Source organism: Typopeltis vanoorti, chromosome 9 (genome assembly GCF_054136105.1).
Source record: "Typopeltis vanoorti isolate ZY-2024b chromosome 9, IOZ_Tvanoo_1.0, whole genome shotgun sequence".
Classification (NCBI taxonomy): Eukaryota; Metazoa; Arthropoda; class Arachnida; order Uropygi; family Thelyphonidae; genus Typopeltis; species Typopeltis vanoorti.
In genome coordinates, this window is record NC_143557.1 from 137,357,668 (window position 1) to 137,375,491 (window position 17,824).

The 17,824-nt window shown below is 38.0% G+C and overlaps 1 protein-coding gene across 3 annotated transcripts in view; it reads left to right on the plus strand.

Moving 5' to 3' along the window:
• Piezo (piezo type mechanosensitive ion channel component) overlaps positions 1 to 17,824 on the plus strand; it is a 1,325,935-nt gene that overhangs the window by 1,231,433 nt on the left and 76,678 nt on the right. For all 3 annotated transcript variants that reach the window (XM_090398322.1, XM_090398324.1, XM_090398323.1), the window contains one exon: positions 3,833 to 4,638. In XM_090398322.1, coding sequence (XP_090254448.1) covers positions 3,833 to 4,638 — 806 coding nt within the window. The remainder of the gene's footprint in view (positions 1 to 3,832; positions 4,639 to 17,824) is intronic.

Sequence of the window (17,824 nt, forward strand, 5' to 3'; positions counted from 1 at the left end):
AAGTTAAATAACCATATTGGTTGCAAAGTTCGGCAGGCCGCATGTTACTTGTCACGTGTTTGACATGCGCCTGGTATAGAGAATAAGAGAACAAGTGTGCAGGACAAACAGGGAAATGGAGAGGCTCAGTGTGAAGAGGGGGAACAGCCTGAAAAGGTTGATGCTCCAAGAGGATGTGAATGCATGTGTAGACAGAAAGGGAAGGGGATGACCTGGGATCAAAGGAAAATATTTGAATTTGAAGAAGAGTTCTAAGATAATGAGAAAAAGAAATGACTCAAGTTAAGCATGGAGAAGTCACATCTAATAAGTGGTATCAGTGGAACTTGCTATAGATCCAGGAATGAGCTGCTATGTTTGTATACAAATGCTAGAAGTGTAACAAACGAGGAAAATGAATTAGTTGCATTATTTGAGTCTGATCACCCAAGAATTGTTGGAATAAATGAGACATGGTTGGATGAAGATGACATCTTGACAGGAATAGAGATCAAAGGGTATGGTGCATTTCATGAAGATAGAAAGGGTAGAAAACGAGGGGGAGTGCTATTGATGATAGAGAAAGACTTATGTTCATACAAGGTAGAGATGCAACAAGGAAATAGTGCCAATAGTTTTGAGGCGGTGTGGTGTAGTGTGTGATTGTGAATAGAATAAAATACTTCGTCAGATGTTGTTATAGACCTAGTAATGTGGATGGTAGCAAACATGAAATATATAATCAAATTAGCAAGCTAATAAGAAAAGAGTGATCATTATGGGCGATTTTAATTATGTCAATATATACTTGGATGATGAGGTAGCAACTGGAAGTAAAGAAAATGAGTTAATTGAGTTTTTGAGAGAAAAACAATAAGGTTTTTCTCTCAAATTTACAATAAGGTGACTGCTTCCTTATACAGAAGAGAGGGATACACAGTAATATACTTAGATTTCGCAAAAGCTTTTGATAGATTACAGCATGATAAGTTGATATTCAAACTAGAGCAGATGGAATTGGATATTAGATTAGTGCATTGGATTGGAACCTGGCTATCTAATAGGTATCAGCAAGTTGTGTATGGGGGAGCAATATCTTGAAAGAAGAAAGTCACTAGTGGTGTACCTCAGGGGGTTAGTTTTAGGGCCATTACTGTTTAACTTGTATGTTAATGATATTGATGAACTACAAAGAGTAGAGAAGATGTTGTGGCCTTACAAGAAGACTGACTAAGAAGACTTACAATAAATTGAGTGAATGGGGCACAGGAATGGGGATGAAAGTTCAATGTTTCAAAATGTAAGGTTTTAAAATTTGGGAAACAAACATGGGATGTAGAATTTATGCTTGGTGGGGATATATTGTCAGATGTGAAGGAAATAAGTGAGCTTAGGGTAATAGTGGATAAGGATCTGAAATGTAGGGGGAGACATTGCCAAAATTGTGAGGACAACACTTAGACCTTGGAATGATGTGGAGGACATTGACTTGTAGAACTATGGAGATTCTTATTCCATTGAATGGGGTAAATCTGATTAGGCCACACGTGGACTACTGTGCACAGATTTGGTCACCCAGTTTTCAAAAGGACAAAGAGATGTTGGAAAGACTCCAGAGGAGACTGACTAAGGTAGTTTCTGAACTCTGGAATGTCGAATATGAGGAAAAGTTGAGAAGATTCAATACAGAGTCTAGTGGATAGGAAGAAGAGTGATATGATAGAGACTTACAAGTTAGTAAGGGGTTGTTATAGGATCAATGTTGGAGAGGCTTTATAGAAAACGGTGGGAGATCAGTCAGAGAACAAGAGTTCATCCTTGGAAGCTATATAAGGAGGGTGTGAGCAGGAGAGTGAGAAGCAGGTATTTTGCATGCAGAGTTTTGAATGATTGGAATGCCTTGCCAGATTGTGGTGTCTGCAGAGAATTTAAGTGTGTTTAAGGCATTGTGTGATGAGCTGTGTATGAGATAAAAAGACCTCCTAGATGAGTGTTTGACTCCATGGGGTCTTGGGGTAATAATAATAATAAATAACTGCATGAATTTGCTAAAAGGAGATCATGCTTTAGTAATATACTTACTTATTCCAATAAGGTGTTGGCTTCATTGGATAGAGGATAGGGATGCACAGTAGTATACTTTGATTTTGCAAAGGCTTTTGATTCCTGCATGATAAGTTAATAGTCAAACTAGAGCGGATAGGGTTGGATATTAGATTAGTGGATTGGAAATTGTCTCTCTGATAGGTATCAGGAAGTTGTGTATGGGGGGGGGGCAATATATCGGAAGAGGAAAGTCCTAGCTGTGTGCCTCAGGGGTCTGTTTTTGGTCCATTGGTGTTTAGCCTGTATGTTAACAATATTGGCAAGGATTTGGATGAGGATATTCAATTGTTTGCAGATGTTATGACCTTAGTAGAAGACTGGAATATACTGAGTGAATAGGCACAAAGTGGGGATTCCAGTTCAGTGCTGCAGAATGTAAGGTTTTAAAATTTCTAAAACAAAGATGAGATGTACAATTTACTCTTAGTGGGAATATATTCTTGGAAGTGGAAAAAATAAGAGATTTTTGGGTGATTTTGGATAAGGAGCTAAAATTTAGGGGGGGGGGGGACATTGTCAAAATTGCGATGACAACACAAACTTGTCGGTTTTCAAAAGGATGAAGAGATGTTGAAATGGGTCCATAGGCAATTGACTGAGGTAGTTTCTGATCTCTGGAATGTCAAATATGAGGAAAGGTCGAGAAGATGCAATCTACAGAGTCTAGTGGATAGGAGGAAGACAGGTGATATGGTAGAGACCTACATGTTAGTAAGGGATTGTTATACAATCAACGTTGAAGAAGTTTTACAGAAAACGGTGGAAGATCAGTCAGAGAACAAGAGTTCATCCTTTGAATCTGTATAAGGAGGGTTTGGGGAAGGCATGAGAAACAGGTTTTTTGCATGCAGAGTTGTGAATGATTGTAATGCCTTGCCTGATGGGGTGGTGTCTGCAGAGAATGTGAGTGTGTTAAACAGTTGTAGAGTCTATAATTTGTGTAAAATGAAAATAACTTCTTAGATGAGTTTCTGACTCCATGTAGTCTGAGGGTAATAATAATAATAATTTCCAGAGGTGATCCCCAATTCTTTTCCTACCCAATCTGGTCTGAAAAATTTCTTTTATATCAGTCTTATACAATTAAAAATTAAAACTTCATTAAAAAAAAAAAAGTAAATTATAAATTTCTATCATGTCCCGAAACCTGTCACCAGCTTAATTACTCACTCTTCTCTGAATACTCTCCACTACTCCTTTGTCCCTAGAAACCCAAGTGACCAAATAATGCACATAATAGTCAAGTTGCAGCCTTGTAAAGAGAAAAAGCAAGATAATAATGTCCCTCTCTCAACTTGTCAATATCTTTTCAACATCCAAGCAATCCTTTGAGATTTTCTACCATCTTTTGCAATAAGCTCTCCTAACTTCAGCTCTCTGTCTCTACCATCACCTCTCATCCATTCCCTGCAATCCATTACCATTAATATAATACACAGTATTTTACAACATTCAATCACTATTCTTGCCCACAAAGTGATTTTTACCTCAGACAAAGTGATTTTTGTCTGTTCAAAAATTCCACGAGATCAGTTTTTTTAAGTAAGAAATTGTCAAAGTCATATGATTCCACCCCCCTCCTCCTTTCTATGTACTGCAATAATCTACTCCTTTATTAAAGTGCAAACCTGCATTAGACTTCAGATAACATTTTCTTAATTTAATTAAATGTGTTTATGTAATATGCCAATAGTTTTACTGTTTGAAAATATTTCATGTTAATAAAGATTTCTGTTTTAATTTACAGTTATATGTTGGTCCCATTCTTGTATGAATTAAGATGCCTGATGGACTGGATTTGGACAGATACAAGTATGAATATTAGCAATTGGTTAAAAATGGAAGACATATACGCACACATATTTGTTTTGAAATGCTACAGGAGAGCTGAGGATGATTATCCAACTCCACGTGGATCAAAAAGAACACCTCTGATCAAATATGGAGTTGGAGGATTCTTGCTTTTTATTATCATCTTAATTATATGGTTCCCCCTATTGTTGTTTGCCTTAGGAAATACAGTAGGGAAATCATATCAACCAAGTAGTTGCACTATAGAGTTTTCATTAGGTTCATATGAACCGATCTTTCAGGTGACTGCACAAGAAACAGCTATAAGGAAAATGTCAGGTAGAGAATATGACAGAATGTGTCAGTATTATGAAACAAATCGTAGAGCTATGGACTTTCTGTCATCCTATGACACATTTGGCATATCAGTGATAGATATAGATGAGCATTCACAATCTGTATGGACGATTAGTCCTCCAAGTCAACAAGCACTTGCTGCGGAACTTTATAATGAATCCATAAAGATAAAAATGTCATGGTCGTTTTTTCGAGATGAAGAAAAATCAAGATTAAATGTCATTGATACAGCTCTTGGTACTGGTTCATATGAAAAAGAAATCACAAACCGAACTTTGCTTCAACAATTATCAGCCATGTTAAGGAATGAATTACATGGTAATATAGTTATCCCCAAAATTTTTCCAAACTTCATTCAGATTACAAGAGGACAGGCATCTATTGTCAATAAACTGAATATACGTAGTAAGTACAAATATGCATTTGATTTATGATATATAACTTTAAATATCTGGTGAACAAGAATTAAACAAAATAGCTCTATACCAGTTCATGGAATTTTGCTATATTTACTTATAAGTCTTAAAATAATGAAATCGAAATAAAATATTTATTTATGACAATTCTGCAAAAAATAAAATAAAAAATGGTTACATTGTAATGATATTGTGATATTGTCCTTGATGTTAATTTTGCTTTTATTATTGCTTTTATGCTCTTATTCTATTAACACGTTCGCTGCCAACCGAGTATACTCGTATGTCAATTACTGCCGGCTTCGAGATTATTCGTACTGACCTTGAAGGAATGAAAGCGCTTAGTGCGTGGTAACAAACTACGCCCGAGGAGCGTGGCAGCGAATGTGTTAATAATATTAACAAGTAAAAAGGCTGGACTTGTGAAGGCTTATGAAGTAGAAAAGGCTGTCACTATTCCAAAAAATAATTTTAAACATTTCCATTACTTTTTTATTATTATTCAGGCCTCCATGAAGTCAAGAGACTCATCAGGAGGTCCTTCCTGGGAAACACAGTCTATCATACCACTCCTTGAACTCATTGACTGCTCTTGCTCTCACCACTATATCAGGAATGTATTCCATGGTTCAACCACTCCTCACCCTCTTGCTCACAGCCTCCTTTCATACTTTTCAGGGATGGCCCATTGTCATCGCTCCTTTCTGCTGCTCCCCAGTATCCACTCTGTAACTGCCTCTCAACAGTTTAAAAGTCTCGATCATATCACCTCTCTTTCTATCCACCAAACTCTGCAGTCCACATTCTCTCATTCGATCCTCATAATTAACATTGTACAGTCCTGAAACCATCTTTGTTATCCAGTATAGTTCCTCCAATAGAGTATGCAGCATCCCATCTATGTGTCCCAAACCTCAAGGCCTTACATTTTGCTGCATTAAACCGACACCACCATGCATTTTCCAATTTCAAATCCTCTTGCAGGGCCACCACATCTGTACTATTACTAATAACCATTGCTTTTTTTTTTTTCTGGAAAAAAGGTGCCAGTACTCACCATGATGTTATTACAGTAACTTCCACACTTTTAACATATCCTCCGATATACCCTTGTCGTCTCGCTTTGTGCACTGCACTCTCCTTATGATCGTAAATCTTTTTTCCTAATGACATTAACTGTTGTTTGCGAGAGTCTCCAAAATGTCTAATTTTGGAAACTCTTTACCATTTGACCACTCCTGAAATTTTCGTTCCCATGTGTTTATCGACGACAAGATTTCCGACATCACAACACACTTTGCAGCCCAACATTTTATTCTTGACATACAGACACTCGTTTCTCTCGCAGAAGTCATTTTTCTGCAAAAATGTCCAACATTCGGGCCAATCGTTATAAGAAGCTGCTTCCTTTTGACAACGTGGATCTTCTTTACAAATTTCAAATCCTCTTGCAGGGCCACCACATCTGTACTATTACTAATAACCAGTGCTTTTTTTCTGGAAAAAAAAGGTGCCAGTACTCACCATGAAGATGTTCTTACAGTAACTTCCACACTTTAACATATTCTCCGATATACCCTCGCTTTGTTGGCATGCTTTGTGCTCTGCACTCTCTTTATGATCGTAAATCTTAATGATTTACGATCATAAGTAAATTTCTTAATGAATGAATGAATTTCTGTTGTTTGCGAGAGTCTCCAAAATGTCTAATTTTAACATTTGACCACTCCGCTGAAATTTTTGTTCCCATGTGTTTATCGACGACAAGATTTCCGACATCACAACACACTTTGCAGCCCAACATTTTATTCTTGACATACAGACACTCGTTTCTCTCGCAGAAGTCATTTTTCTGCAAAAATGTCCAACATTCGAGCCAATCATTATCAGAAGCTGCTTCCTTTTGACCACATGGATCTTCGTCTTGGTTTCGTGATCCTCTTCACCAAGTGTATTTTCCGTGCAATCATTGTTCAAAATGAGTAAAATAAGTAGTTACTTATGCCAATGAGAAAAAAAGTAAGGCTGAAGAAGCAGAAATTGTTGAATCTACTTGCACGGATTTAACTTAGATTAATTCAAAACTCACATGAACACTTGCCTGTTGCAGACTGAATATAGAATTGATAAACCAATATTGGAAGCAATTGGAAGTGAACACAACTTCCTGTTTCCGGCTACGTACCAACCTATGAAACTGGAAAGCAGGGTACCAACTTATGAGTAATCAAAACTGAAAATTCAATTCGTGAACACAGTACCACCTACCAGAATATTTATGATACATTTTGCTGTCAATAAATTGCAAATTTTTAAAAACTTAAGGAAAAAGGTGCTGGTACTGCGTACCGCCAGAAAAAAAGCACTGCTAATAACCCTTGTCAGGTTCACATCATCTGGAAACAACTGAATATCCCCTTGCAATCCATTGACAATGTGATATGCCCCTTAACAAATCCATGTTTGTTGATTTTCACAGATAACATTACTCTCATCTGCCCAATGTTGTATACAGTCCCTCACTACTTTCTCCAAGATCTTAACAACTACTGATGACACACAAACTGGCCTATAATTAGACACTTCCAGTCTGCTACCACCCTTATGCAATAGCACTATCTTACCTTCCTTCCATTCCTTGGGTACCTTTCTCATAGTCAGACTTTCATTGAAAAGCCAGGTCAAAGGAGCTGTAAGTTCTTTTACACAATATCTCAAAACCTGTGGTGAAATACCATCCAGTCCTACTGGTTTACTGACATTCAGAGTACTCGGTATTTGGAACACAATCTCCTCGAACCTGCCCAACCCCTCTATTATTAAATCCTTCTTCTCCAGGATGAAATACTCCAATAAAGTGCTCATTGAACAACTCCACTATATCCTCTGCATCAGTAACTCTATTCCCATTTTTATCCCACAATGTCATTCTTCCACAAATCATTTCTCCTCCTACTGGCCACATGGCTAAAAAATTCCCTAGGATTTTCTTTGGATCTTAGTGCCAATCTCTTCTCATATTCCAGTTTTGCCTTCCTCACCATACTAGTCACTCTCCTTGCCTGAGTCTTATATTCTTCATGCATCTGCTTTCCACCCTTCTCCTTATATCTCTTCCATAATCTCTTTTTCACCTGCAGTTCCTGTTTGATATTGTTTGTCATCCATTTTACACCAAATTGTGTCTCCTTCTTCACTAGTGGAATACAGCTTACTGTTGCTACTAACAAATATTCCTTCATCATTTTCCAACCACTAATGATATCCTGGCCTTCCAATTCTGCCCTCCATGGAACTGTCCCAAGTTGATATCTAAGACTATTATAATCACCTGCCTTATCATTCCACATATGTTCCCTTTTCTTTGATACCCCTGCATGTCTATTCATCTTCCATGTCGAAACTACATGGTCACTCCCTCCAACTGGGGAAAGAGATGTCATCTCAGTTATTATCAGCTCTTCTGATGCTATGACCAGATCCAAAACTCTTGAACCTCTTGTTCCCTCTATTACATGTTGCCTAAGACATTTGTCCCTCTAAATTCCACTCTCTTATTAGTACATGCATTTTCCTCTTCCCAGCTTATACTGCTGTAGTTAATATCTCCCATAACAATGATTCTTATTGCACTTGCCAAGCTCAACTACCTAAACATCTCCTGCTCCCCACCCTCTGTACTCCTTGACCAACACCCAATAAATATCCTGTCTTGCCCACCTCTCCCTCACACTATATGCTTTCAAAACCATTTGTGTCACTGCCTTCCAAAGCCTCCACTCTTAGAGGACATAAGTCATCACTTATCATAAGTACTACTCCACTACCATGTTTTCCCTCCTATCCTGCTACTTCTATTCCTGTTACTATATCATCAACCATGTCTCAGTGATCCCAATAATCTTTGGCGATGCTGAAGCTATCAGTGCCATCAATTCATCTCCTTTATTACAGATACTCCTGGCATTAGGATAAAGCATAAAAATGTCACTGCTTCTATACTTATCATTATCCCCCCAGACCCCTGCTGGACTCAGTGTTACCTTATGTCATCCCCAAGCACCCATTCCTACAAGAGGCCATCCACCCTGGGGACTCTGATTTCCCTGCATCGACACACCGACTCATTCAGAAAACAGCAATCTCTCCAGATGTCTACATCCTTCCTGATTCAAATGCAAGCTGTTCTCTTGCATACAGTTCCATTATTTCTTCAAATGCCCTCCAAGCATCCACATATTCCAATCCTCTCTTCTGACACATTCTGGCTATTATGCTATTCATAATAGCCAGAATTTTATATTAATAATGCTATAAATATTTAAAAACTTGATTTTAATTTTTATTAGAAAGAATGAATTTGATATTCAAAAAGGATGGTATTTGTAGAATGGATTGCATTTAAATAAGTAAGGTAACTTTTATCAGAATGGTTTCATGGAGCTAGGATGTGCACATTAAGGTGAGAGGTCGAGATTGTGACTGTAATGACCAGGAGTGTGTGTGTGTGTGTGTGTGGAGAAAGAGAGAGCAAGTTTATGTGAGATACAGAAAGAGAATGATAGTAGTAGTCCACTAACACTGTCATTGCCTTTCTTCCCTGACCAAAGTAGCCCTGCCATTCATTGAGTGGGGAATTTTATTGAGTAATCAACTTGAGCTGCTTATTTGACCCATTCAAGTTTTATGAGCCTGATTAACCATCATCTCGGTGGTCACCTATCATACAAATTTACTGTTGTCAGAAGCCTCAGGAATAAAGGTGAGGAGACCTTACGCACTTGCAAATGTAGTTGGGCTAAAATTCTTGGCATAAGACCTGACAAGACGGAAGATAATCCTTATAGGAATATAATGTAATGGGTACAATCTATTCAGAAAGTAGGACAGACAAGATAGGAAATTCAGGGAATATTATTATACGGTCCAGAAAGTCAAACTAACTATTATACACATAAAATCGATTATACCTCTCCTTAAACTCATTCACTGTCAGGAAACTCACAACTAATTCTAGCAATCTATTTCACTCATTCATCACTCTCCATGCAAAAAAATCTAGTCTGCACACTCACTAACAACACTCTTACTCAACTTCCACGGATGGCCCCTAGTTCTCTGACTACTTGTCATATGTCGAAAAATTTCCTTTGTATCATATTGTAATAGATTTCATGGTATGATATGAACACAGATGGATAAGAAAATAACTATTAATTAACTTAAAAGCTAATATTTCGCTGATATTATATCCAGCATCTTCAGAGCACACAACACAAAGTTTGTTACAAATGCAAGACAACCATAATCTGGTGTAACAGTGGGGCTAGTATAAGTAATTGCAGTATGCAACACAAGACTAAAGTCCTAATATGGTGCCATTTAGGTTAAAAAAAAAAGTTCAAAGTTTTGAAATAGTAGTCCAAATCATAGTCTTAGAAAGTTTGAAAAAAATATAAAATAAAATAAAAAAATAAAAGTAATAAATATTAATTTGGTCTTAGGATGACTGTCTCCCAAATCTTTGGTAGATTTATACAGCCATACTTGTTAAGGTTCGGAGTATGTTTTAAGGCTTTTGTTGATTCCAGGAACAACCTCTCCGACTTGTAGAAGCTTCTGTGCATTACTTTTGTTTCTTTCCAATTGATCCTGTGTGTAGGGGTATCCAAAGCATGGTCTGCCAGACCCGACTTGCCATAGCGAAAGTGTCGGATATATTTTTTGTGTTCACTGAGGCGGATGTCCACAGTTCTTCCTGTCTCCGTAGTAGGCTTGATGGCTATTGCTGTTACCCTCTTGCCATGATCAACGAAATATTAGCTTTTAAGTTAATAAATAGTTATTTTCTCATCGATCTGTGTTCATATCATACCGTGAAATTTATTACAACATGTCGGATGAACACATAAGCCTATCCACGCGTATAAATATTCCTTTGTATCAATTTTATAAATCCCATTTAATATCTTTAAAGTTTCTATCATGTGCCCATCTTTTCTGCCTATCAACTAAACTTTGCGACCCAAAACCTTCAACCTATCTTCATAGGAAGCATTCCACAGATCTGGCACCAGCTTAGTCACTCATCTCTGAATCTTTTCTACCACCTCCTGCTCCCCAAGTGACCAAATCTGCACACAGTAGTCAAGATTTGGGCAAATCATCATCTTATAAAGGGATAAAACTTCCCTATCTTTACTTGTTATCATGTTTTTCGACATCCGAGTAATCCTTTGAGCCATTTTACCAACTTTTGCAATATGCTGTATGAACTTCAACTCTGTCCACCCTTATTCCCAAGTTCCCAACCTCATCAATTTCCTGCAGTCCGGTACCAATCAATATAATGCACCTTATGCAACCTTTTCAACCCAAAGTGCATAACCTTACATTTTGCAACATTAAATTGACAAACATTAACCTTTGCCCACAATGCCAATTTTTTTAAATCATCCTGCAGAATATCTGCATTACCTTTATCAACTATTGTTCTCTACAGGGTAGTTCAAAATTCCACGTACAAACTTTGAGGGGAGATAGAGAACATCAAAATCAACCATATTCACATAGGAAAGCATGACCAGCACCACCGGAAGGTGGGGTTGGTCATGCTTTCCTATGTCATGCTTTCCTAGGCTTTGAGCACCTTATGGTTTCACATAAGGTGCTCAAAGTTACGACCATTAGCAGTGATGCATGCCTGACAACGATGACGCATTGATTGCCATACATTTTCGAAAATACCTTGAGTATGTCCCAGATATTAGCAGCGGTGATTCCGATTCTTGCCACAAGGTCCATGTCAGAGGCAACAGCCGTTTTTGTACACATGACTTTAAGGGTCGTCCATAGAAAGAAATCACTGCTCGATAAATCAGATGAGCGTGGGCCATACGACGGTTCTACCACGCCCAATCCATCAAGCCCCAAAGGACCTGTCCAAATACTGATGCACAGAAATGCCAAAATGGGCTGGAGCCTCGTCGTGTTGGAACCACATCTGCCGATGCACAGTCATTGGAACATTGTTCAGTACTTCTTCCAAAAAGGTCCAATACTTCCGGGAGTCCAGTCGGGTGGTAACAGGTATGGGGGCGACTAAACGGTCAGCAACGATACCTGCGCATACATTAATGGTGAAGCATTGTTGTGCAACAAGTGTTCGCACAGCATGTGGGTTCTCATGGGCCCACAAATGAGCATTGTGGTGATTAAAGACCCCTTCGCGGGTAAATGAAGCTTCATCTGTGAACAAAACGCAAGTTGGAAAATCCTATTTACGGCACTCTTCTGTAGAAACCACTGTGTGAATTCCACACGTCAAGGATAATCTTTGGCCATCAGTAACTGGATCGAGATACTCCTATAGCAGAGGCAACGGCACATGTGCTTGTTTCTGGATTATTGTCCATCGCATGCAACACCTCATCTTCCATGGCAGGATTTCGCGTCGATTGTGACTGCCCACTATCATGCCTGCGATCCCTGAATGATCCATGGTGAAGCAAATTCCGATGCAAATACGCAAACATTTGGTGATGTGGTACATGTCTGTTTGGGTACCTTTCACGATACATTCGTACAGCAGCTCATCCATTGCCGTCAGCTAACTCGTACACGAGGTGCATGTCTGCCATTTCAGTAAAACGACGCATGTTCTTCGTACAACGTCGAAAGCTTGAATGAGGAAGCCCCAATTGCTCACCTGGAGTGCTGGCAAGCAGCACCACCTATCACTTTCTGGTGGTGTTTCCGGTCATGCTTTCCTATGTGAATATGGTTGATTTTCATGTTCTCTACTTCCCCTCAAAGTTTGTACGTGGAATTTTGAATCACCCTGTATAGTTTTACATTATCAGCAAACAATTGAATACACCCTCTTAAATCTTTCCCTATATCATTGATATACAAATTAAAGAGTAGTGGTCCTAGTACAGAACCTTGAGGTACTCTGATAGTCACACTCGTTCTTCTAGATTTCACTCCACTATATACTACCCTCTGGTGTCTGTTTGTCAGCCACTTCCCTATCCATGATACCATCTTCATTTCCATTCCCGTTTGCTCCAACTTTTATTATAGTTTTCGACATAGTATTCTGTCAAACACCTTTGGAAAGTCCAGCAGTATCATTATGGTTTAGCCATTTCCTTTATCCAATTCTGCTGTCACTTTATTATAAACTGTGAATAAATTACTAAGACAGGATCTACCTTTTACAAAACTGTGCTGCCCACTATAGAGTATTATATCCTTATCCACCCATTGTTGGATTTTACCTTTAACCAACTTTTCCAGTACTTTAACAACTACTCCTGATTTATTAATTGCTCTGTAGTTTGCTCTCTCTCTCTGTCTTGCAGCTACCTTTATGCCATGAAGGTGGCTCCAAGGTAGCTTGCCTTATTTCCACTGCCCTGGAATCCTGCCAGAGCTGAGACTTAGATTTGAACAGCTTCATCAGCAGCAATGCCAATTCTCTTTCACATTCAGACTGTACATAGGCTGACGTGTCATCCAATCTCACTGATGTGTTCACATTAATATTTTTCAATATGCTGAACATTTCATTTACCTGAAATTTAATATGCATCTCTGTTACATCAGTGACCGCAAAATCTCCACCTGGATGACATACCTTTGTAAAATGATCACTCAGCAACTCAGCCATTTGTTTTACCTCCATCAATTTCCTACCATGAGCATTGTTTAAAGTCGTCCTACCATAGTCATTTTCCCTCTCGCTACATAATGAAAAAAACTCTTTTTGGTTTACTTTGGCCTGGTTAACTAATTTTCTCTTAAACTCATTTGACCTTCCTTACCAAACTCATCACCCTTCTTGTTTGCACTTTATACTGCTCATGAGCATGCTGATCACCTTTTTCTTTATATTCCCTTCACAGTGGTTTCTTTTTTTTTTACAGCTCTTTGCTTGATATCTCTACTCATCCACTTAATTCCCACTTAGTTTATCCTCCTGACCTTGGGCATGCAGCCTGATCCTGTTTCTCTCAAACAATCTCTGACCACTGACCATGCACTGCTTGACATTCTTTCTTTGTAGCTTCTCGAGTCATGGCACTGCCCCAAGATGATTCCTAAGTCTGTCATAATTACCAGCTTTATAGTTCAACATCAACCCTCTATTGAATTAGAATTCCACATGTTTGGCTACTTCCCAGAACAAGATTATGTGGTCACTCTCCTCAGTTGGAGGCAGAGTGTCTACTTTGGTTATGGATATATCTTCAGATGCTATTATCTGATCCAACAATTTTAAACCCCTCTATAACATGTGTTTCATGAAATTATCCCTTAACAACTGTATAAATTTCATTTCCTTTTCAATCTTGCCATGTCCCCCCTTTCCTCCTTCCAATCTGTGTTCCTATAGTTAAAGTTTCCCATAATGATTGCTCTACCTGCACTCGTCGTAATCTGCTGATACATGATATCTACATCTTCCTGTGGATCCCCTATATAAAATAGGGGATCCACAGGAAGATGTAGAGATAGAGGTATGAGATAGAGGCCAATAGGACAAAACATATTTTGTCCTATTGGCTTCTATCTCATCTCCCCCAGACCTAAAATCTCTTTAACTTCTACTTTTGTTGGTTATAATTCTTCAGCTATCATTTGCATGCCCCACCTCCTTCCTCCCTGAAAATACAATACCTTTTACATTCTATTCCTGTAACTATATCATTTTCCATCAACCAGATCTCACTGATCGCCAAATAGAGATGACCAATGCCAACTACTCTTCCTTATTCCTGATATCTTTTGGATTCATGTACATGCATTTCAACATCCCCCTTGTACCCAGATTTATCCTTATGTAATTCGATTTGGAATAGATTTGTAATGGACAGTGAAAACAGATTAAGCATTGCATAATCATTTCTCACATGCTCATTAATCACAGAGGTAGCCAGACACATACTTGATTGCATCCTCCCTAATATTTCAAGTTACCCTGGTTTTGCACTTTCAAAATCTCACTAAACAATACTTTCTTCAAACGTCTAACTCCAAAACAATTTAAATGTAATCCATCAGGCATATATAAGTCCTTTCGTCCATCAAATTCACTCCGTATATCAATAAACTACACACCATTCCTCCCTCACACTCATGGACTCATTAGCAATCATGGTCTTCTTCTCAACTCTGTCCTATCATGCCGACACATTACACAAGGATCATTGTGGGTACAAGGGGATGCTGAAATGCACATACACAATGCAAGATGTATCAGGAATAAGGGAGAGGAATTTTTGGCATTGGTCAGCTCAACTTGGCCACTATTGCTAATGACTGCAGAACTGCATCAAACTAGAGTAGAAATCTTGAGTGGTGGTTGTATGAGTAATGTGAGCAATATGTTTGAGGTTGCATGGTGTGAAGCAAGTTATTAGGATAGAATACCTAATTAATTGGATGCAGTTTGTGGCAGATGACTGCTGCAAACTGCATAGACTGATAAACCTAATTGATACAACAACTATTATTGTCAATGATTTCAGCTTTAGGAATATAGACTGGAGAAAGGAGAAGGCACACAAGGTGACTAAGCAGTAATTTAGAATTCATCACTGTCATCATAAAATTCCTAATATCTACCTTCAAGGGTGTACAGGATACTATGACAGTACTATATGAAAAGTTACATTATTACAACTTCTGGTCAACAATTTTTCTCCAGATTATCATGTTGAAAAACACACTAACAAGTAAAGATAAGAAAATTATTATTCCTCTTTATAAGTCTATGATTTGGTCACATCTTGACTTCTGTACACAGATTTAGTCACCTGGGTTTCTTAGGCCAGGAGGTGGTCAAAAGGATTCAGAGATGAGTGACTAAGATGGTGACAGGTCTGTGGAATACTCCGTATTAGGATAGGTTGAAGGTTTGTGGATTAGAAAGTTTAATTGATAGGCAGAAAAGAGGAGACATGATAGAAACTTTTAAAATATTAAAGGGGTTTTATAAAATTGACGCAAGTGAAATCTTTCAATATATAACAAATAGAGAACTAGGGGCAGTCCGTGGAATTTGTGTAAGAGTGTGATTAGTAGGGTGTATGTATAGACCAGATCTTTTACATGGAGAGTTGTGAGTGGAATGGATCGCCAGAATTGGTTGCGAGTTCCCCGATGGTAAATAGATGCAAGGAGAAGTATGATAGGATTTGTGTGTATGATGGTTGATTTGGGTCTCCCATGTCTCTAGACTCTATGGAGATGGCTTAAAATAATAATAATAATCAGTCTGTTATTTTATGTTAAAAGTTTATATCCAATGTATACTGCTTGAAAAGAAGTCAATGGACACCATAGTGTGAGGAACAAACAGCCATGCTGCCTACCTTAATAAGATGCAGGACCCCATTTCACTACAACGGTTGCAGCAATCCTACGGAACACATTTTCCCCAAATTTTAGACCATTCTCCCTGTAGGCATGTAATGAGGTCCTGGACTGTTATGGGGTGGATGTCCCTTAACGTCATCTGACGTTAAGTTCATTCCACAGATGTTCAAGAGGATTGAGATCATGACTCTGTGTAGGCCACTCAAGTGTGGTGACGTTCACATCCACAAACTATGCAGTTACAGCAACAGCCGTATGACCAGATGTGTTGTCTTGCTGAAGGAGACAATGGTAAATTTCATAGAAATTCCACAAAGTAGGAAGCATTGCATTGTCCAGAATGTTTAGATACCTCTCAGAGTTCAATGTTTTTGGCAACACAAACATAGGCCGAGGCATTATGGTAACAGACATTCACTGGATATTCACCATCCCCACACCTGTCCATGCTCTCTTCTTTTATAGAAATGCTTCTTTAATCTCTGGCATTCGCCATGGAGTTCTTATTTTTCTATCTTTATAGACAACTTCTTCACATGCCTCCCTAGCTAAATCAATTCATTGATTTCTTCAGTTTGCCACTAAGAATAGTTCTTGTTTTCATTTTTTCTTAAATAATAAATATTATTCTGTAACACCTCCAAGGACACATCGCAGCAGGACACCCCTGCTGCACACATCTCACTGTCTCCCCACCACTTTATTCTCCAAATACACACAATGACATATAATAAATTTAGTTTAAAACTTTCAACACACAATGACACTACTACTACTACCATCATCAATCCATCTACTGCCCATCACCACACCACAACCACCACCAACAACAGTATTTTTGTCTATAAACTGCATGTGTTCTTATTGCCAATTGCCTGTATGTGGGATTAAAAACTTGGATTTTTATGGGGAAAATATATAATATTCACATAGTTGAATCTGCAGTTCACCTGTAATAAAAGCTGCTGAACTTTAATTCTTTTTAAAACTTTATTACATATTACTGTTTTCAATGCAATATTCATTTTTATTCTACTTAAACATAAATGATCATCACATCCAGTTTCAAATCTTCTGTGTACTCTTCTATCCTGAACCAGCATGAAGATGTATCAACAGTAACATAGTCAATGATGGCTTGCTTGTGTCTCCCCCCCCCCTTGTGAATTTATGCATGTCTTTTCATCAGAATATAGCATTAGTAATGATTAGACTTTGTCCTGAACAGAAGTGCATTAGATACTTATCATTATTATTAGCTTTATCCTTTTATAGGCATTATGGGATACTAAGGCAACTGATCAGAACTTATACCACCTTTACCACAAATTGCTTCTGTCCGTCCTGAAAATACTTCAGGCGCAAACTTTGTTTGCTTACACTTGGATAAAGGATTAAACCAAATATATATATGGTAGCATAGCCAAGTGAAAAAACTTCCATTTCTATATTAGGATTCACTTTCTACTTTGCTGTGTAGAATCTCCAACAAAGATCAGATTTTCAATTTTCTTTATGTCAGCTGCCTTCTGTGATGAAAAATTCCTCCACTTCTTCCTTTTAAGAATCTTCTATGGAGCCATAGTCACAAAGAAGTTCCATATCCAGTTCATTATTTTGACATTTGTCCACATAGTAATGCTTGAAATTATCTTCCAGTAAGAGAGATTTATCTTGTTTGGTGTTGAATGCTATTGCTATTCCTTTCTTTCGTTGATCATTATTACCTGGATATAACATCCTATATCTTTTATTTAGCAAGATCTTACTTATTTTATTCTTTGTCTTAG